This window comes from Ambystoma mexicanum, chromosome 7q (assembly GCF_040938575.1).
Source record: "Ambystoma mexicanum isolate Mex_15411 chromosome 7q, UKY_AmexF1_1, whole genome shotgun sequence".
NCBI lineage: Eukaryota > Metazoa > Chordata > Amphibia > Caudata > Ambystomatidae > Ambystoma > Ambystoma mexicanum.
The window spans coordinates 303,523,305-303,545,970 of NC_090941.1; the positions used below are offsets into that span (position 1 = coordinate 303,523,305).

The following is a 22,666-nucleotide window of genomic DNA, read 5'->3' on the forward strand; positions in this document are numbered from 1 at the left end:
GTCCTGGTCATATAACAATGCTTTTTCGGCTTTCGTTTTATGACGGCGCACATGTTTTTCTCTACTCTTAAGCTGCTGCAACGCTTCTTTTTTCTAATTCTGCAAAACATCGAATGCTGCAGGTCTAGCCTTTTTCTTTAACAAGACTGACTCTAAATACTCAATACGAGGGATTTCAAAACTACCATTGATTGGCCACTGAAGTTCGGAAGCATGTCTGGTTTGTCTGTGCCAAATATCATTAAACACTATACTACCAATGCCCTGCTTACAGTACATAGTACACGCTGGCGACCCCTCCTGTGGTGCCGGACGGCTAAATTCCAAAGATTGTCTATCGCTGCGGAATAATGCCCTGAAGCAGGTAGACAATTTCCCAGGCATATCAAAATATTGGTGTTACCTGGTCAATAATTGTGTCTGCAGATACAATACTCCAAAATCAAATTATCAGCATACTTAAGAATCGGGTCACGACTCACCTGATCAATCCTAAGGAGGTCCGGTCGGATTTCAAATTCTTTTTCTAACAAATACTACCTGGTGTTTGGTGATTTCGGCAAAACTGCCTACCTCGATAAGTGGACCCTTGTCAAGATGCCGTCTCGGACCACAAGCTAATCGTCCAGGGATCGGGTCGTGCAGCGCTGCTGAGGTGTCGCGTCTCGTTCAGAAGGGGCCCCCTACACCGTCCGATCCTGGTCCGATAGCGTGTGTCAACCTTCGACAATCCGGCATCAATCTTGAGGGTCCCTATTCGGGCGCCAACTGTGAAAACAAAGCGAAAATATCAAGGTTGAGTACCCCAAAAGGAAATACTCCGAACACAGGTTACAAAAAAACATACAAAGATCTTTAATGTATACTGAACAGTTTCAAAGGACAAAACAATCAGATAGCTATCGGCCCTCAATACAACACAGCAAACTCCAGCATGGTTCGGTGTGCTCAGTGAGTGGGAATGTACATTAGAATTAGTCGCACTTTTATACCCTTTGAGAACATGATGTCCAACCCTACTGCGGGTTAATATTCCTCTAATACATTACTGATCTAGGGTTCATGCCGAGTTCACACATCTATATGCTTAGGGTTTTCCTTTAATACAATCGCAAACAAGTCTATACGGTAACAGTGTATTTTAGGATTCCTCATAGAGTCTTCGCAAACATTAATACAATGCAGTTAAACAAGTGTTCTCAGTTCAGTATTTGGATACATTGTTCTTAACATATGCTCGCGGATTAGTTTCATTGGCACAAGTAATCCTTTACACACAGGTCAACGAAGGACAAGGTCTCAGTTCATGACCCTAACAAGTGGCCTGCGGCAAGTTGCATATTAATTGTACGCAGAGATCAAGACGGCCATGTTGTATTCAAAATGACACTGTCCACCATTTTAGCTCACAGGGTGACTTTGCAGAGAACCTAAAATGGCGGATTGACCTAAAATGGCAGTTTACATTGATTCTAAGGTCAGGACCTTGCGGCATGGATTTCTTCGCAAGTGGCTTACAAGCAGCTTGGCGTAGGCCAATATACACATATTCATTGCAATAGGAGGCACGATATAATTTCCCGTTTGACAATGCCAGATCCAACAGTGATGGTACAGCACATAACAATTTTGTAAGATCACACTAAATGTACTTAACTTTGTGAGTTACAATGTGCTGTTGAGACCTTTTGTAATATTGCTGATCATTCACATTGCTGAGTGCATCATAAAGGATTCTAATATCTAGTTTGCTCCAGTGTCACAGACACTGGTCCCTGTGTTGAAGCATTATATCCTTGGGCACAAACACACAAGTGCGAAAATGGTATATAATTGGTAACTACTTTTCAGATTAACTTTGAACGTTGTGTCAACATTTTGTTATTGCATCCATTTTAAGCATCTTTCAGATGGACACTTCATGGCAGTTGTTTACTATTTATCAGTTATCTCTAAAGACGATGTTAAAAACTATATTGCTACAGTTCTAGAAATGTTTGATATGATTACTCACATTAAAACATGTTTGTTTAGAACAAGGTGACCTCAATGACCTTCTTGGCAGGCAAAGTGGTGGAAGATCTATGCAGATTGAAGCAGGTAAATAACATTTATACAATTGACTCTAAAAGGTGTTTTATTAAAGAAATGCAGATTCCTCCACTTTTTACTACTATAAATCCCATGACTTTTCCAGTTTTTATTATGACTGAGAATGACCACTCCTGAGGTCTACACAGCTAGTAGCACATATTGGTAATAGCAATGCATGTTTTGGGGTAAAGTAAAACATGTTATTTTAATAGTGAGTAAAGCAAATAGACAAACAGAGTTAGTAAATGTATGTTGTATTTAAATAGCAAGGTTGTCTTCATAATGTAAGCATTTTAATTGCAACTTGGTTCAACTAGAGTGGGTTTAACATAACAATGCATTAGGTGTCATGTTAAAGTATATGGTTTCTCTGTAAAAAAAAAACGCATTTTCTCATGTTTCAGCTTTGCCTTTAGTCTGGATAGGATAGTAAACAGAAAAAGGTCAGAGAAGAGGGGTTTTGTTGAAATAAACCATGCCTTGATATTGCATTGTTGTTTTCCTGTTTGCTTTTGAAGACTGAATGTTCAGAATGTAGTCAATACTAGTAGTTATTGACTGCACTCTGACCTTTCTGATTGGCTAAGAGGTGGTCAATAAATATCTCCATGTGCTAATAGCGCTTAATGTCAAGGGACCCACAACAAGATGGGGCGGGATGCAACATAGCTGGTTGTATGAGAGAAAAGAGCCAGTGTGGCCTGGGCTAATAACATGAGCCAGCAGAAAGAGAAATCCCATTCTGCCCTGACTCACCTATTTATCCTTATGGTCCATTTATGTATGCAATTCTCCCCCTTCATAATCTCTTGGAATCTTTATGTCTACCCTTTTTTGTCTTTCTGCAACTTCTATCCTCCTAAATCTCACACCTGCCCTTCTCTCACAGATTGTTTCCTTGTTTGTTCTGTTCCTCTGTCTGCCTCTCCCTGACTAATAAAAAACATTGCGTGGGCCAGGAAACTAGATCTCTGAGCCACAGACCTAGTTCGTGTTCTACGGTACCAAAGCCTGTGTGTCACTTTTCCATTCAACCACAACACTGAACCCTAGAAAAGCAAAGTTATTCCATGTATCCACCACAATCAGTACTAGAAATTGGAGTTTTGTTCCTTATAATGGTTGTATATACCCATTTTATACAGGTTTAGCCCTAGGTTGCGCCTTAAGAACTCAGACTTCAAGTACCGCAAGATGTGCAGCTTAGACCATGCCGGTTACATATCCTCATGCTAAATACATGTGTTGTCACAATCAATCATGACTTTGGGAGTAGCCGAGCCTCTGGCTTCATGACAATCCAGGGTATATTGCACCATTTCGTCAGTCTGACAAAGGAAAGTGCACTGGTATCCCTGTGAAGCACAGGATACCAGCACTCTATGGCTATGGGGGAAACTGGGGAAGGTACAGTGAGATAGGGAAACAATATTAAATATGTAATACCTCTGGAAGTAGATGATTTGTGTGGGTCTTCCATGCTCAAGAATCTTCTGTACTCTGTGATATGATATGGCATTTATAACGTGCCTATACACAAGTGTTTCAAGGCGCGACGAGGCGGGTGGGGGGAACAAGGGGAGACAGACAACGATCCTACTAGGCCAGGTGTCATTCAGATCGCGCAAGTGCAAGGGTAGGGGGGAGGGAACAGTCCAAGGGGGAAAGGGAGAGGGGAAGTGCAGTACAGGGTTCGTAGAATAACAAAATAAGTAATAAGGGCCAACTGGTGGCAAGTGCAAGGTAAGTGCAGACAAGTGCTGGGAAGGGGGGCTGTAGGGATACAGAGACAGTACCACAGTGCAGGGGTTGCCAGGGAGGCAGAGCAGGGGAGAGTGGCTGGGCCAAGGACCGAGTTCGGTGAGTGGCCCAGTTGCAGATTCAGTGCAGTTTCAGCAATTTTAGCAGGGGAGAGGGGGAGAGAAAGCGGAGGAAAAGAGGAAGGTTTTAAGGTGCTTCCGGAACCGGAGATGGTTCTCCTCAAGTTTCAGGGAGGCAGGAAGGCTATTCCAGAAGGAGGCCTCTGCTGCGGAGAGAGATCTACCCCCAACTCGTTGCTTGGAGAAGCAGCTGACCATGAGGGAGTTGGAGGCGGATGAGCGAAGAGCTCGAGAAGGAAGGTATTTAGGAAGAGAGAGTTGAAGGTATTTTGGCCCAAGGCCCCAGAAGGATCTTGTGGACAATGCAGAGGGTTTTTAACTTTTTCGCAGCCACCGGGAGCCAGTGTAGCGATTTCAGTCCTGGAGAGATACGGTCCCAGGGCTTGAGGCCAAGGACAAGTCTCGCAGTCCTGTTCTGGATGAGTTGCAAAGGGCGGAGAGTAGAGGCAGGCAGATTTCGGTAGAGGCTGTTACAGTAATCCAGCTTCGAGAGAACCAGGGCTCTAGAGACAGCGAGCTTCTGGGGGAAGGAAGGATACCTCTGAGGAGGGTGTAGCTGGTAGTGTGACTTCTTAGAGATGTCAGATATGTGAGGAGAGAAGGAGAGTGTGGAGTCGAAGATGACCCCAAGGTTTTTTGCCTTGCAGGTAGGAGCAGGAAGAGGGCCAAGAGAGGCCGGCCAAAGAGAGCTGCAGGGAAGGAGGGAGTGGGTGTGCCGATGAGTAGAAGCTCAGTCTTACTGGCATTAAGGCAGAGGTCATTGGCGGCACACCATTCCTGGATAGCAGAAAGACAGTGAGAGATGAGGGAAGGAGAAGAGGAGGCCGAAGGTAGCCTGAAAATGAGCTGGGTATCATCCGCATAGCACCGAAAGTTGGGGCAGAGGGCGGCCATACAGTGGGCAAGAAGTGCCAGGTACTGGTTGAAAAGCCAGGGAGAGAGGTTAGATCCCTGGGGGACACCACAGGTAGAGAAAAAGATGTCAGAGAGGAAGGACCCCAGTTGGACCTGGGAGGGTGACCTCTGGAACTGTGCACCGTGTCCTTCTGTTGTCCTGGCATGGCTCTTGCCTTGGCTGTAACCCTTTAGTTGACAGCTCATCTGTATAGCGACACCCTGGTGCGGTCCGGTCATCATGGAGGCCTCCATTAGTGTGTCCTGCTGCACTGTCTTTGAACTGCAACCTGTGACCCCTGGCCAAAGTCACCATTTAGTTGCTGAGTAGCTGTTGCACTGCCTGCACTACTTTAGCTGCCTTAACAGGGTATCCATGCCCATTGCTCTGGGGCCAGCCGTGCTGCCGACCCTTCCTCCCTGTCAACCCGAGACCTTCCCGGCTGCTGCTCCACTCTGTAGGCTCTTGTTTGGAACCTTTCTTTCTTCATCGGGATATCTTTTGTGTGGGTTCTCTGACTCACCTGTGGGGGTTTGTTGCATTCTTTCATGGCTTTAGGGTTCCTGTGTTGGGCTAGACAATTCAGAACAGAACCGTGTTCTGCCCAGATGATGGTGTCATCACTCACTTCTGCAAGCTCCCATCCTAGGACTTATAGAGTGTAACTTTTGAGCAGGACTGCCTCTGGTGAGTCCTCTGATCCCTTTCCTTAAATCTGCTGGGATCTGCCACCTGCGGCTCTCCAGATGTTTGGGACAAAAACTCCTATAATTCCTTACAATTGACTGATGCTACTGATGGTGGGAGTTGTAGTCCAAAACATCTGGAGAGCCAAAGGTTGAAGACCCCTGCTCTATAGGATAATATTGGAAAGAATGTACCACTATGCTAATGTGGCTGGATAGGAGGGGTGGGAGATAATTTTGTTTCTAATGTCTGTCCTGCAAATAATCCAGTGTTATGTTATGTTAGATGAATTTCTAAAGCGCGCGTAAGCCCAAGGGCATCATGGTGCTAAGAGGAGAGGAACGGCAGCCCAAGGAGTCAACCTAGTATAGATAAGTCTTCAGAGACCGGCATAAGATCATATGATCATCAACAGCTCGAAGAGACAAGGGGAGGTTGTTACAAGCTTTTGCAGCCATCACTGAAAAAGCATGGCCGCCTATGCGAGAGAGTCTGAAGCAAGGGAGAGATTACAGAAGACCAAACTGGGATCACAGATGGCGGGACAGAACATAGCAGGAAACATTTCCTGGATGTATTCTCCACCCTGCTTATAAAAGGCACAATGCACAACACACATAGATTTGGCAGCCGCATTTAGGAGAAGCTGAATCTGATTTATGAGGTAGCGCGGCTGTCCCAGATAACGGAATTACAATAGTCTGTGGTGCTCAGTCCCAGCGCTGCCACCACTGGCGCATGATATTTAGATGTGACAAAAGGAAGCATTTGTTTTACGCAATATGCCTAATTTAAAGTGTCCAGACTTACACACAATTGCCTCTTGGGAGGCCATAGATAAAAAGATGACATAGTAACCCCCAGGTTTTCACTGAGGCAGAGGGAATAGGACAGGAGCCCAGAGAAGCCGGCCAGAATGCAGGCGTCCAAAAAGAGAGAGGACTGGGGTGCCTACAACCAGCACCTCTGTCTTCGAGGCATTAAGCTTCTGCCAATTTGCCACCATCCAAGAGCCCAGATCTTCCAGACATCTCCTCAGCTTGGTCGCAGTATCAGCACAGGTAAGGTCCATCCGGACCAAAATCTGCATCATCGCATATGAGTAATATCTAAAACCATGAGAAAGAATAAGGAGGAGGAATGGCCGAATGGACATATTAAACAAAATGGGGGACAGAGCAGATCCCTGGGGAGCAGCAGGATAGATTGTGAGCAGAAAGGGGGCAAAGGTCTGCCAAGAAAGCATGGAACCAGTCCAGTACCTGACCAGAAATGCCTGTGTCCGACAGCCGGGACAGCAGTTTGGGATGGTCTACTGTGTCACTGCGTGAACATTGTATGGTTCTGTGAATCCACAGTCTGTATTTTTATCCATATCCTGAAATGTTTTTTTTACTATATACATGCCTTTATATTTTGTAATTAAATTCTATGCACAACTTTATTATAAAAAATGTGTTTACAGATCTGTTGTGTGGACCTTCTCTTATTGTGTGACACTCAAAAGTATTTGCTCTACCTTTAAACCAGCTTGAATGGGTATCTTCACTGCCTGCGCTCACTCACTAAAGATATAACGGACCAAACATTGTTAAAACATGAAAGCACTTTGTGGGTGTTTAGTTTATTGGTATTGGTAAACAACTTAAGGTTAGTAATAAGAAACCATAATCTAGTAGGAAAGGTTGGTATTAGATAGTTGTCATACCAATCTTATAAAACACACCTAAGTTTTAACATCTGCAAATGCATGCAATTTTGACCACGCATAAACAAATGATGAGAAAATAGTTTACAAGTTCAGATTGGTATTAATAAGTTGTCATACCAATCGTGTGTATCACACCTGAGTTTAAACACACAGCAGTGTGAATATTGCAGTATCAATCGCATATAGATTTTGCACTTCACCATAAATATAGTGGAAAGAAAAGATATAACTTAATTTTGATCCACGCCACGCCAACACGTGTTTCGACCCTCTAAGGTCGTCCTCAGAGCGTACAATAATACTTTTGACACAACGGGTCCACTCAAGTTTTAAATCATTTGCACCTGATAATATGTCAGATCACATTGGAGAGCAAACTGGTTCAATCTGGTAATATAACAGAAAGAAAGGGAACAAAACGGAAAGAGAAGACAAAAAGAGAAGGTCAAAGTTGCTAAATGTGGAACAGAACTAAAATGTTACATCACATTATATGTATATTGATACAGGTAAGTTGCTTGAAAAAGCATTTAAATAAAAAATTGCTTGCGGTTTCTATTCTCGGGGATAAGGTTAATAATTAATATTTTCGCCTTTTTGCAGACCACTCTAATAATGTTCATGTTGCATGCTAATGTTTAAGAGGCTAATTGTTCTAACTTGATGGGTCCGACTTGATAGTCGTGCAGTTATGTAATGCCTCCGTCCCCAAGTACTGCTCGAGCAGAATGTAAAATACTGCCCTAGCAATCTTTGAGGCCACAGGTGGGAGTGTCGTCGTCAGCCTGGTACCGGGAACGCCGCAAGGACCCCTGAGTGCTGTAAGGCAAAGGGTTATAATCAAGGAAACACCCAAAAGGCAATTGGCAGAGGGAGCAAACAAGATGCAGTGACACCAGCTTACCTAAAAGGGGTGGAGTATAGGTAAGAAACCTATGCAGACAGCAGGGGAACCCACAGCAGGCTGAGATGATGTACTTGGCACTCCTGAAAACACCTGGTGGAGCAAGAACTTGATCCGTGGCAAAACTTGAAGCAATCCGAGGTTTGCAGAAACAGAAGTGTAATCCAAAAGCAAGTCCGGGGGTACAAACAGGTGTCAGGTGTCCGGGAGATCAGAGAGCACGCCAGAGTCCAAGGGTAATCCGAGAGCAGGTCCAAATGAAGCGTTCCAAGGTCGAGGCAAGGAGAGTAACAAGAAGCAAAAGGCAACGCCTGGCAGTCCTCCGTAGAAGTAGCTGTGAAGCAAAGTGTCTTGTTTGCCGGCTTCTTTTGAAGCGGCGAGCGGTGTTACGTGATGCATCACGTGACCGCTCGCACGCGTTACGTGGAGCGCAACGCGGCCAGCGATTGGGGCTGCCGGTACTTCCTAGTATCCTGGCGTCGCTGGCTGTGCAGGAGGCGCCATGGCAACCGCCAACGTGGAAATGGGCGAAAAGAGGCGGGTCCGTCCAACATGGTATCCCGCCTGCCGTGCTTCCCCTGCTGATGTGAATGGAGAACACGACGGCGAGAAGCGCCTGATGGGAGAGAGAGGTGTGACGGGGGAAGTGGGAGATAGGGTGTGTGAGAGGGTGTGACACTATATATAAACATAAGGATAGCCATTTTTCTTTAAAATCAGACAGGAACCATGTTTTCACCCAGAACACAGTATGAGTTAGATACTGTAGTCGTTAGTTAGATTCAAATTACCTGTAGTTTTTGAATGTGACACTAAGTCAAGCGAAAAAATAGAGACTGACGTTATACAGCACCTGCTATAGTTACTGCTATTTCATGCTGGTCATAGTGATTGGATTTCTTATAGCTGTAGAAAAAAGGAGTAGACGCTACTATAAGTTAATATTCTGACCTCTTTCTATCAGTCGCAGTATATGCAGAACCTGGATTTCATGGGGTTAGCAACGTAGGTAGCCATAACCAAATTATAAATCTGCCACCAGCCTGCGTTCCAACATACTTTCTAGGTGGGAGGAACCATCCCTGAGCAAAATGGGATCTTCTAGGAACACCTCTGCTCCGGTAGTATATGGGCTGCTGAGGGCAGCACACTGTAGGTGTGTTCTAGCTGCAGGGGGACTTCAGTAGACATGCCCCTGGCAGTAAAAGAAAAGTCCTGGAAATCACAAAGCCGGCCATTAGTTTGAAGGCTAGCAAAAGGCACCCTAAAAATGAAATGTTGACCAAACATCCACAGGATCCTGGATCCTGGTCTTGAGGACCTGGTTGAGGGGTATGAGTGTGCTTCATGCCTTCCCAGAAAGTGTTTGAGCTGCTCCACCTTCTGTGTGAGGAGGCGTTTTGACTGTTCATGTGGTCATGGCAGTTGATTACCTTAGCCTATCAATGCATGGAGTTAAAACAAGTCCATACTCTCATGGACATTTTGGAGCAGAATATTCTCTGGAGGTCTTGCGCCATTTCAGTTGCAGAAATTGTGAAGGCAGTTTAGCTAAACTCTCATCCATCTGCCTGTCGGCAATAAGGTGGGCCACACACATTGTCTCCCTAAGAGCTTGGCGGTCTTGGCTTCCAGTAAAGATTTCCATCCTGCAACTTTACCCTCATGATCTTAGACAGATTCCAAAAGGATAGATGCTTTTGGCACAACATTGTTTTCTCTTTAGTATTCTTTGTAGTCTGACAACTAATAAAGCTTGCAGTCCAACCCCTGTTACAGCTACACTTGTGGCATGTGGCCAGAGAAACAAAGCACATACTTCCTGACATGCAGTTGCCCTTTCAGCAGATGGGGACTGACTCGTAAGAGACTGCAAAGCAAATCATGAAAACTGGATTGGAGAGTGTTGTATAGGAAGGTCCCACATGTTTAGTCATTTGAATGTGTACCTCCAACTTGGACACCAATGTTGAGATCAAACCTCAATACAATAAAGTAATAGGGTGCATCTTTTTTGCCCCAAGGCACAACAAATGGAAGGTCTTAAGTGCTGCCGCAAAGTCTTTCATTGTGTTTTTTTCCATTCCCCATTTTTCTCTTCTTCTATGTTTCATTCTTTTCCCTCCTATTCCTCCTCAAATCAACAGTGGATTGTGTTTCCGGCTGAGTAGGGCCTACAGAAGCAAACTTGTCATTTCAAGGGAGACAGGAGCCGAATATGGAAAAGCAATCTTTTAGCATGCTGTCCCTCAACTCCAACTGCAAAAACCCTTTAGTTTGGCCTTGTTATTTCACCCTTAGTCTGTGTAAGGCAGGATTCAGACCTTTCTGACAATATGGAAATGGTTTGTTTCAGACTGTTGTTCTTATAAATTACTTCCCATGGCAAGTGTTTCCAATTCCTTCACAGAGATCCACCAAAGTGCCTGCTTCCTCATGTCTCACCCGCTAACCCCTTACCCCCCCCCCCCCGACTAGCTATGCAATGGGATTGCACAGCTGTCGCCAAGTTGCTAGTGAGCTCCTTTCTTCTGAAGACGTAAAAGAAGGATGGTAGTCCAACTACCTATCTCCAACAAAAGGGGTGGATTTGAGGCTATTGAACAAAACTCAACAGAAAATTCATAATGCTGGCTTAAACTCAGATTCTATAGGCATTCGAGTAGGACTGGTTGGAGTCTTGTATCCGCAAAACACATCATTTTGTGTTACAGTTTGTTTTTTTGTTTGTTTTATTGATTTATATAGCGCACCGAACCCGGGGGTATCTAGGCGCTTTACAGCATGTTAAAACTTAGCATAAGCAAAAATTACAACATGTTACAATTTAGCCTAAGCAAAAATTACTGGCAATGCATACATAATGTACTACACAAAAAGACAGTCAATAACAGGTCGGTGAGTACAGCATGAACAACACAGAGAAAGCATAGTACAGCATTTGACATTGGGAGATGTGCTATCCTAGCCTCGTCATTGGTCCTTCTCAGTTAACCATGTTCTAGACTTTTGCCTAAAGTTACAGAAGGACTGGTTCGTTTTTAGAGAGGGTGGGAGTGTGTTCCAAAGCTGAGCTGCCATAAGCGGGAAACTACTCCCCCCTGTTTTTTTTAGTTTGTACCTGGTAACTACCAGGCAGGACAAGTTTGCGGACCTGGTGACGCGCGAGGAAGATATTATGACAAATTGCTCTGTTGGGTATAGTGGGGCAGCATGATTAAGACATTTATAAATTAGAGACATAGTTTTAAGCTGAATCTTGTCCTTGATGGACAGCCATTTCTGCTGTCTCCTTGATATGCTCAGAGCAGTGCATTATTTTGCAAATTCTGGAGTTTACTAACAATGTACTTACTTGCGCCTAAGTATAGTCCGTTGCATTAATCCAATTTTGATAGGACGAGGGCTCTGGCTAGGATAAGACAGCTCCCTTTAGAGAAGGGGTTTAGAGGCCCGTATCATTTTACAAGTATATGCTGTAGCCGAGGCTGTGGCATTGACTTGTTTGTGTAGGTTAAGTGCTGAGTCTAGGTAAAAACCAAAGGTTTGTACCTCTTTTGCCACTTTAATGTCGGTTCCATCGATGTTAAAGGAGGCATAATAATTGCTGAGTTTATTCAAGTTGGCTGGAGAACCTAGAATCAGGAGCTCTGTTTTATCGTCATTCAGGCAAAGGCCATGGGTGGCCATCCATGCCTGAATGATTAGATAGATTTTATTCACTGGCACTACATCAGTGTCATAGTTTCTCATAAGAGGTAGGAGGATCTGGGTGTCAGCTGCATAATTAGTATAGGTGGCACCCAGATGATCAAGATCGTCGAACAGAGGCTTTGTGAACATGTTGTACATTGTCGGTGACACGCAGGGTCCTTGGGGGACTCTGCATGTTATTGGGATCGGGTTAGCTGCCGCCGACGTGGGAGAAGACTCTCATGGTCCTATTATTTAGAAATTATTGGATCCATGCCATAGCGTCCTGAGAGAAATGGGCTGCTGTGGCAAGGTGTTAGGACAGTTTTTCTGAAGTACTACCCACTTCTTCAAAACCATTCAACTGAGGCAGTACAAGACTCCACTCTTAGTATAAGACTGTACCACCTGAGTACATGGTAGCGTAGGCAGAGCACCCAGGCTTATCTTAGGAGGGAGAGAGGGCAGTAGATACAGTACAAGTGAAATTGTAATACAATTGATCCAAAGAAACATTGAAACACTATATATTGTAAAAATAAAGGATTTATTTAAATACAGGTAGGCCCAGATAAATCTAGGGGTTAAGTAAGTACTAAAACATTATAAGAAATCACAATATAAAACACAACACTATACTTAAAAGCACACAGGCCCAAGTATAAACCTTATTTTGAACACCTAACAGTAGTTCTAGGGAAGTCAAAACCTTGTTATACACATTTAGTACAGGCCAAGCCTATTCTTTGGGAGTAAAAGACCAATGGTTACTTTTAGGTTACTTTTGGTAAAACAAGGACAGTAGGCCCTTCCAGTTGTACAGTGACTCTTGGAACAAATCACATAAACGGTCAACTGGACAATATACTTTTGGTGAATAGTGAAACACTTATTCTAGGTGCAGTAAAAACCTATAACTACTTTTGCCATAACACACAGTTATACCAGGTAAGTAAAACCGAAAGGATGTAACATACAATTACAGATGCTTTGGAAATCAGAGAACCCCAGATTGAGGTAAGCAATAATTCTGGTAACTTGTTTTGGATGGCACACAGCTAACACAAGTTAAGTAAAACCCACTTACTTTAACTTCACAATGAAGGGGAAAGTAAAACCCAATGTCACACTTTACTGAATAGTTATTCTACGTAGGCAACAACCTAATGTAGACTTATTAAGGACAGGCTAGCAGCAAGTCAGGGGAAGCAAGACCCAGTTGGGGGACACTGATACCGTTATCCTAACAGGACTAACCTGGTGATACCAACAGTTGGATGACACTCATACAATTACCCTACAGGAATAATCTGGTGAAACCAACACATTACTTTTGCAAAGAGGCACAACCTAATCACAGGAGAGTAAAATACCTGAACATCTACTTTCTTTCAGACTGGTAAAACAGTGGCTAAGGAAGAAAATATGTTAACCATACTTTTAAGAATAGTGCATGACACATTCAAGATCAGTAAGAACTTTTGTAACTGTTCACTCTTAGAATTACAGTTACCAACCAACCAACTCTTTACAAGTAAGTAAAACACTTGATTTATTTTCTAGGCAGAAGTCCCAATCCCTTCAAAGTCTTTCCCTTAGAGCATGAGTGTTCTCAGTAGCAGAAGGGGACTAGTGACCAACAGGCAGTGTTAGAATAAGTTCTTTAGTAGCAAAAGTCAGAGTTTCCTTGTGAAAACTGGCAAACAAGTGAGTACTTTACTTCTAGGGCTAGAATAGGGTCCAGGGGCTTCACAGAAGACACCCCAGCAGGATTCTAGCAGTGGGACTGGGTGTACCGGACGAGGGACCTCCCAATCACAGAAAACACCCCAGGACTACACATAAATCCCAACAGGCTTAAGGTAAGTATATACCCAAGCCAACACAGTACCTCAGCAATGAAGAAGAGATTGCAGCAGGAGAACTTCAGGAACTGCAGCCAAATACCCAGTCACTGGATTCCTTGTCCTGGAGACGGAACACAAGACCTCAGAAGGGACTTTGCAGCAGGGATCGATGAAGAATGCTCTAGGCAAGATTTCTCTCGCGGCGAATGTGGTTCTGCGGGTTTTGCGCCTTTTCAAGGAGCACAGAAGAAGACAGAAAATCGCGGTTGAATTCTCGTCGTTAAAAAGGCCCAGCACTCTTGTGTGGGGACTTTCTGGAGATAGACCAGGATGCCCACGAAGTTTCAGCGAGATTCGGAATTCGGAAGACCGTGCACCACACAGTGGCTGGAGGTCCCAGGGTATTGGGGTATTGCAAGAACGGAAAGTCGCAGCAACCCGTGGAATGGCTCAAAATGCAGGTCGTCTTGAGTCTGGTGGGTCTCATCAGGCTCTGGGTTCGGGTCGTCGTTTTCAGAGACCCCAGGTCGATCGTAAGGAAGGGCTGCAGCAGGCTCCGGTTACACAGCAGGCTCTCCGGTCGCTGGAAATCATTCCCGCTGCTTTTCCTTCGTCATCCTCTTCGGTTTTCTGTTCCAGTGGTCGACATGACTTCAGCTTCCAGGTTTCCAGTATTTATCAGGAACTACAACACAACCTCTGCATTCTCTCCCCGCATTTTACAAGAAAGGGGCGTTTAGCCAACCCCCCACTGGGATTTGGCCCAGTTGAAGGAAGGCCTAAGACAAAGGAGGGGGAAGTTTTGGAATCCTCCCCCACTTCCTGTGCTTGCAGACTGACTGGAGCCTGGGCGGGGTGTCCAGGGGACTCCCACCAAAGACAAAACTCAAACAAAGGAATTTCCTGCCCTGGATGTCAGGGGAAGGAACAAGAAACGGCAAGAAACACTAAAATGGCAGAAAAAGAAGACAGGGGCCATTTTGGTAAAATGAGCACCCTTGGGTGCCTTTACTGCAGCCGTGATTACAGCCCGCGGTAAAGGTGCACCAAATTAGTAAAAGGTATCACTGCCACCAGCCATTAAAGGTAAGCTTGTCACTGTAACAGAATTGTTACAGTTTACATGTGAAAGGGGATACATTGTAACTCCCCAGCACTCCACATAAGGTGGGGTGTGCTGGTTTCACAGAATAAAATGTAAAAGGGATCCAAAGATCCTTTCTACTCTTGGGAACTGTAGTTCACTCAAGGTTAGCACAAGAAAGTTAAATGGGGAGCCCCTAGGGCAACCCAGCAACAACAGGCACTTATTGCCAATAAGTTGTTAGACATGATAACTTTAAAAAGACACTATGGAGAGACTTAAAAATGACATCCATAAAAAGAGTTAAAGATTAGGTGAGTGTGGAAAAAGGTTCCCACTCACTGAGGTATTAATGTAAAATATCCCACTAGAAAAGCAAAAAGTTCTGGGGTTGAACCAGGAAAGGAAGATTTACCAGCTCTGTGGAAATCTTACCTAACACAAGGTATTTGCATAGTACTTTGTGGTCGACCAGGTCAAAAGCGGCTGATGGGTCCAAAAGTAATAGCAGTGCAGTTTTCCTCTTATCTTGGTGTTCGTCGGTCTGGGTCTTTAGATCAATCAGCGCCGTTTTGGTGCCATGTTGAGGCCTAAAGCCAGATTGTCGAGTAACTAAGAAATGATTGGTCTCTAGGTATTCCTGGATCTGCAAGTATGCTACCCTGTCTAGTATCTTCAGTAAGAACGGGACCGTTGTGATTGGCCTGTAATTAGTATGGATAGTAGGGTCCAATGATTGTTTATTTTAGGAGAGGTAGGACCCATGACTCCTTTAAGTTGCTAGGTACAGTGACAGATAAAAGAGGCATTGATACATTTTGAGAGTAAGGGCGCCAGGTCTCTGGCGGCGTCTTTAATTATTTGAGCAGGGCAACTATCTCCTTGGCATCTTGAAGGTTTGAGAGATGCAGTGATTTTTTGTACTCCGGGATAGAAACTTTGGAGAATTTGAAGTATTGAGGAGATTTAATGGGATGCTCTTGGGTACTATGAGAGGTACCTATGTTAGGTAAATTCGATATTTTGTCTGCAATTTTGTTTTGAAGAGTGGCAATTTTGTTAGTTAGAGCATTATGGATGTTGGTACACCAGAGTTTGTCCTTTACGCAAGTATCAATTGGGGGCGATGAGAGCCTCCATTTCTCCGAGGATAACAGAGTTCTTTAGTACTAGTACTCGCTTGATTAATTCTGTTGTTGTAAGTCTCATGTTTAGTAAGTAGCATCTCTTCTTTATATTTAGCTGATATGTTCAGCAGGTTAGTTTTATTCTCTGCAGAAGGGAGGTGTTTCCATAGGACTTCCAATTTTCTTTTTTTCCGCTTGCAAGGCTTTTAGAGGAGGTGTGAACCTTGAGTTCTGGTGAGCTTGTCATTGTTTGTGCCCTGTGTTAGGTAGTCCAAATGCTCATCCCATCAGTTTGTGGCTATTCTGTTGGACTGGACTTGTGCTTGGAAGAAGTTTACAAAGGTGATGGATATGATGGCAGTGCATCTTTAAAGGAAGTTCTTGTATTTCCCTGCTGTTAAGATGTATTTTTAAAATCAGCCCTGGTTGGAGGATGTTGGGTAGGCCACCCTATTATGGTGTACAAGGAAGACGCGGAGAGGTTAGCCAAACCAGCAGAGTGGTCAAAGCTTAGTCCCAGGAAGGGTGTGAGAGTAGCCTAGGGCTACAATGAGTCCACACAGAGCAAAACCAATAATTCCAGTTAGACAGGTAAGTATATACAAATAACACTGTTCATTAGTCCTTTAGTTCACACACTAAAAGTATAAAAATACCAGGAAAATATTGGCACGCAAAACCCTTATAAAACAGATATGTACATTCACTCTTAGGTGAGAGATTAGCATTTGATAAAATGACCAGTGCAACACAGGTAAGTAGTTCAAATGCTTAGAGAGGCAGAACTCATAGAATCAATACAAACCAGCTTCCCCTAGTCGTAGAAAGTCCAACCCTTAGATGCGTTGGGGCTTTGTGCCCAAATGTCACCAGTTCCATAGCATATACTTCAAGTAAAAGAGATTTGCTGTGTCAGTGATTATGATTAATAAGAGTTTAAAGTTAGATACCAGTTCAAGTAAAGTTCAGGTAAGTACAAAACTCAACCCAACACACTGGAATGGGCATAGGGAAGGACCCTTAACCTGGTTTCAACCACCAAAGGTCAGGTAAGAGTGAGTTAGGGCCAGGACTTTTCAGTGTAACCCTATGGAGGACAGAGTGGGACAGAAAACCAGTATGCCCACTTACCACCCTACTTACCTTCCTGATGCCAATTGTTCCTGAATCTGTTGGAGACGCAGTCTTCTGTGCTTGATCAGGTCGAGGAAGATTCAGAGGTTGCGGGTGCAGAGGCCACTTTCGGTGTCAGGTTTAGTTTGTCGGTTGCTGGGCACAGGAATCTGTTCCAGACAGCTACCAGTAGAAGACCCAAACGAGTAAAGATGAAGACCTCTGCAGGGCAGTCCACCTTAGGACAAGACACAGAATTGAAGGAGGGGTATTACAACTAGAGTCATCACGGTCAGGCGTCGAAAAGCAATGTTCAGGTGGCCCAGCACAGCTTTCTTTAGATTGTGAGATGGCTGGAAATGCAGGAACAGGCAATTTGTGGCACAAGCTTTAGATCTGCAAAGTTCCAAGTGTAAGGAAGGCATGGCATCAACAGTAAGACTGACGCAAGTGACCACAGTTCAAGGGTGTTTATTGAAATTCAAAAAAGGGTATGATAAAAGCCTATATAAAACTAAATCTACAGATGGTAGCAAACTACGTGTAATATTTGACATGCATTGATGAAGCTGAATTTCTTTTACACCAACAATCGTAGAACCAGCTTTTTCCCCATCTGTTTGGTAGGTATAGACAAAATATCAATACCTAGTGGCCTTACATTTTGTGCCTGTTCTACCTTAGGAATAACAGTGCTTTCATTATAATCATCACCACTTAAGTGAGATAGCACAAGTTCATGTATGAAAAATAAAACTGAAAATGATCACCCATTAAAAAGGTTAATAACCCAAGAGAACTGCAAAGCTAATTTTATTAATCCATAAAATGGAACTACCAAAGGCTCTCATCTAGAAACATAGACCGCATCAATGTAAATAAATCTATATTCCCTAAATTGAAATTCATAAGTATTATCAATACTACAAAGTTTTCAAAATAAATTACTAGGAGAACTCCACATTTGATTTTGTTAGAAAAATTCAACAGCACATTTTGGAGGTATTTAGATTATTTGGGATGACCCACTTCATAAGGTCTCCAAACATATTATTGTGATTATTTCAAATTATGGCTGCAATTTTAGCCATCTTAATTATAAAGAAGGTATATCATTCTTCATCTATATTGTTCCCGACAGTAACCTTGGTTTTGAAATAAGCAATAAATGTAGTCTCTGATTTCCTTACTGCCAACTTGCGATTTCCTCCATGATGATGAATTTTTATATTTTAAAGCAAAAAAAGTTTCTGATGTACTTCGTTAAAATGTTTTCCAACTGGATAAGGCGGATCTTCATTTTGTATTGCTCATATATGTTTTACGACTCTTAGTTTCAATTTTCATGTGATAACTTAAAATCTATCATATCTATCATTTGTTGCAGGAGAATTTCAAGGCATATGTGACAGTCGGTTTCACATGTCCTATTGTACCTAATTTGTATCTCTTCACACATGATCGAATGTGTATAGGATTTTGTTCTTAGCATAATGACATGCTTTGCATGTCATGCATTTTTTAAGCCATACCTTTTTCCAGGTAATCATGTTGCCTCTCCTGTCATACCCGGTTTGTTGAAGAAACTGGGCACAAGTAAATCTTTTAACGACGTTGATTTACTAAAGTTTTCTTTACCCATGTTTTGTTTGAGATCATTATTTGACATCAACACATGCCAAAGTTTCTTTATAATTTACCTGAGCTGGTTTGATTTGTCATTTTCCATGGCAATCAATTTGATGTTATCGTTTGTATAGGGACTCTGTTTTGGGGGTTCTCTCTATTCATCATTAAGAAGCCTTTTTTTATATTTTCATTTTTTGCCTTAAGAAATGCTGTTTCAATTTCGTCTTTGGCATAAGCCATCTTTGAAATGTCTTGCAGTGATTTAGGCTGTTAAAGAAATCTGTTATCTTCTGAATAGTTCCTTCTCATCCTCAAAAATTCTCCATGAAGAATTCTATATTTCAAATGTCTGGTTTCCCAAAAGTCTTATTTTGAATTTCGCCATCTTGTACATAAACTGTAACATCCAAAAATTCAATTTTATTTCTTTATTGTATATGGTTTACAAAAACCTTTGCAATAATAATTGGTTATTTATAACGCGCTTAATACAAGTGAGAGACATTAAAAACATTGCAAGATACAGTGAAATCAAACATGTATGAATAAAAACAGCACCCTTAGAGAGCAAAATCTATATGATACGTTACATCCATAAGACATCATAGTAAAAAATTCAAAAAGTAAGAATTAAATAGTATAAAAGACAGCTAAAAAGTCTCAGAATTCAAAACACATAAATATCCAAAATAAAGTACTCCTAAAATCATACAAAACATGAATCAATCAGTTAATTTATCACATTCCAATTTAAGCAATTTCATAAAAGAGGTAATAGCTAACCCATCGAAGGAACTTTCAGGCTTCAGGCACAGACGCCATAAATGCTTGGCATTACACTAGTCGGTATTAGAGAGCAACTTCCCCAAATACTACTTCGTCTGCACATTCACTGCACCATGCACCACAGTAGATAACCAAGTGTTTGGTGATTTCAGTTGAATCCTTATTCAAACAGAATCGACAAAAAGCATCAGTCTCCTTAATCTTTCCCCTTTGTATAAGCACTTCTCTAGTCAGAAGTAAATTCCACCAAAATCTTAGTAAAATAGCTTGATAGTGTTTATTCGGGAACAAAGATGGAAATGCAGAGATAGGTCCTCTCTTTTTAGACTCCTGTGATAAGTGGCTCATAGAAACATAACCATGAAAACAGTCAATGGTATTAACCCATTCTATTTCATATAGAGAATATTTTTTGGAGAATTCAGTTTTATTTGAGTTTTTAAGGTCACGACATTTGACAGAACAAAAATACAACCATTAAGGTGAATACAGAATCAATCACAACCTTCTCCCCCTCCCTCTCCCACACCCTCTCCCAAACCATGGATCTTTGGATAATAATAACAGCAGGGTCCAACTCGGAATTTTGTGACCCAGTACATGCAAAAGGTAGTCCACATATAAACGCTCAAAACGCAGAGCCCCACAGCTGAAAATTGGGTCCTCCGTCCCATCGGACCCCCTCAGTCCCCGGGAAGGGGTGTCCCGAGGCAAGTGTTCAGGCCCAGCGGCCTGTGTTACGGTGTTCATGCCCCTCAGGCTGATCTCCCATATTTGTCAAAGAAGGGAAGCCATAGGCCCTCAATGTTACTCTTCGATTCATCGATCAGATGGGTCAAGAATTCCATGTCATATATGGCCCGTAATTTGGAGACTCACTCCCTTTCCCCGGGGGGGTCGGGGTGACTTCCATTTTTGGGCCCAGCAGGATCTGGCGGCGACTAGGATGACCTGTACCATGTGATCGTGCTTCACCTTCGGACCTCCCTCCACCTCAATCCCAAACATTAGCCGGGGGGATCGGGTTCTTTCAATTCCAACAACCTCTTTTATCCAAGACAGAACCTCACTCCAATAGGTTTGTGCCACATGGCACTTCCACCACATATGCACATAGTCCCCCCTTTCAGTGTGACACTTCCAACAGTGAGGATCATGGCTCTTCCTCATCCTGGCTATCCTCTGTGGAGGGTAATGCCATCTATGGATCAATTTCAAGGCCTGGTGGCGGTATTGGGGGCGCGGCCGTGGAGCGGGTGGCCTGTCTACAGATCTTGGTCCATCTCCTGTAAGTGATGGGGGCATCTAAGTATTTTTCCCATTGTACCTGGTCAGGTGGGGTATCCCGCGGGGCGGAGAACAGCAAGAGTCCGTAAAGCCTCGATATCACACCTTTCGTCCCCTTATATGTGATTAGAAATTTCTCAAAATCTGTTAAGTCTCGCCTGAGTATCTCCCCATCTGTTTTCGGTAAGGGCTCCCTTAAGCTGTAAATATCGGAAGGGGGAGAGGTTGGTGAGACCCACAGCATCCTTCAGATCTCCCAAGGATATAAACACTCCATCCACCCAAAGCTGCCCCGCCCTGCTAAGACCCGCCTCATACCATTGTTGGAAGGCTAATGGTTTGTTGATTCCATCCCAGAGTGGAGGAGCCCAGATGCAGCTTAGGGGCGAGGGCCAAGTCGTGAGCCATCTAAGATAACCCTCCTCTTCCGTATCACAACACCCCCAGAACCGGATGATTCAAAATTCTCCTCGGGATGCGTGCCTTGGGGACCCACAACCACTGGTCCAATGTGACCGGGGAGTAAAGCACATTGTCCAATGCTACCCACTGTTTATTTGGGCCCATCACCATATGGTCGACCAGAATTCGCAGCTGTGATGCTTTATAATAGGTATCTAGGTCTGGAAAGTTAACTCCCCCTCTCGTCTTTGGGCCTTATCAATGTATCGTAGGTGATTCTATGGGATTTTCCCGCCCAGAGGTAGCGGAGAAGGGCCCGCTTGACCTCTTGAAGGAACGGCTTCAGTATCTGGGTCGGCAGCATTTGAAATAAGTACAAGAACTTGGGGAGGATCACCATTTTGATGGAATTGAGGCGTGCCATCCATGAGAGGCCAGACTTCGTCCATCGCTCTAAGTCTCGCTTATTTGCCGACCACAAGGGGGGGGGGTAATTTACATTGAAAAGGTCTGCCAGATCTGGTGGTATCTGGATTCCTAGGTGGCAGAGACCCTCCGCTTGTTTACGGAATGGGAGGTCCTCAATGTATTGCCTCTCTACCTCCTTAAGCTGACCTGCTATAAATGCGACTGACTTTCCCAAATACCTTATAGCCTGCAAGGGTCCCATATCGTTGCAGGCTATTCAGTACCTCGGGGACCGATTGGGATGGGTTGGAGAGACATAGCAGCACTATCATTGGCAAATAGGCTTATCTTACAGTTGATTTCCCCTATCTTAATACCTTGGATTTTGTCGTTCCCCCTAATCACTATGGCCCAGGGTTCCATTAACAGTGCATATATAAGGGGAGACAATGGACACCCCTGCCTCGTGCCCCTTTCCAGTGGAAGGACTTCTAATTCAGCACCATTTACTACCACTCTTGCTGAAGGGTTAGAATAAAGGGCAGTCATCCACCCTCGCAATTTAGGCCCCATCCCCAGGGACGACAAAACCCCCTCCATAAAGGCCCAGGTCACCCTGTTGAATGTCTTCTCCGCGTCTAGGGATGGGAGAAGAGCCACCTCCGGTCTGACCCCTTTTGAGCTTAATACGTGTATGGTTTTGCAAAATAATGTTTTGTAACCAAACTAAGCTCAACCTTGGCGACATCAATTGTTTAGTTGAAATGGTTGATTTTTATCAAAGGAAAAATCTTGAACTCATCAGCATGGGTGCCTCGCATATATTTGTGTGGCTACTTCACAAGTTAATTTCATTAATTGGTTAATATGCAAGAGATTATCACTCTAATGCGCCAACTCATTAGTCTGTTAAATAAAAAACTTGTTTACTCTTTATGGTGAGTCAAATCGAGTTTATTTCCATAATGTTATCTTCACACTGGTCAAGATTTGACTTGTTTGTCTTCAAATTCTATTTCCAGAGTACAATATAATTTCAAAGTGCAATTCTATTCATTTTATCACTTTCTCTTGTGTATGGTTTTGCGCATGCTGTCGGCCCCCTGTCTGTTTAACACA

At 43.5% G+C, this 22,666-nt stretch overlaps 1 protein-coding gene across 12 annotated transcripts in view; it reads left to right on the top strand.

The window, feature by feature from the left end:
* MYCBP2 (MYC binding protein 2) overlaps positions 1–22,666 on the top strand; it is a 3,160,061-nt gene that overhangs the window by 2,760,555 nt on the left and 376,840 nt on the right. For all 12 annotated transcript variants that reach the window (XM_069639721.1, XM_069639717.1, XM_069639718.1 and 9 more), the window contains one exon: positions 2,035–2,100. In XM_069639721.1, the coding sequence (XP_069495822.1) occupies positions 2,035–2,100 (66 nt within the window). The remainder of the gene's footprint in view (positions 1–2,034; positions 2,101–22,666) is intronic.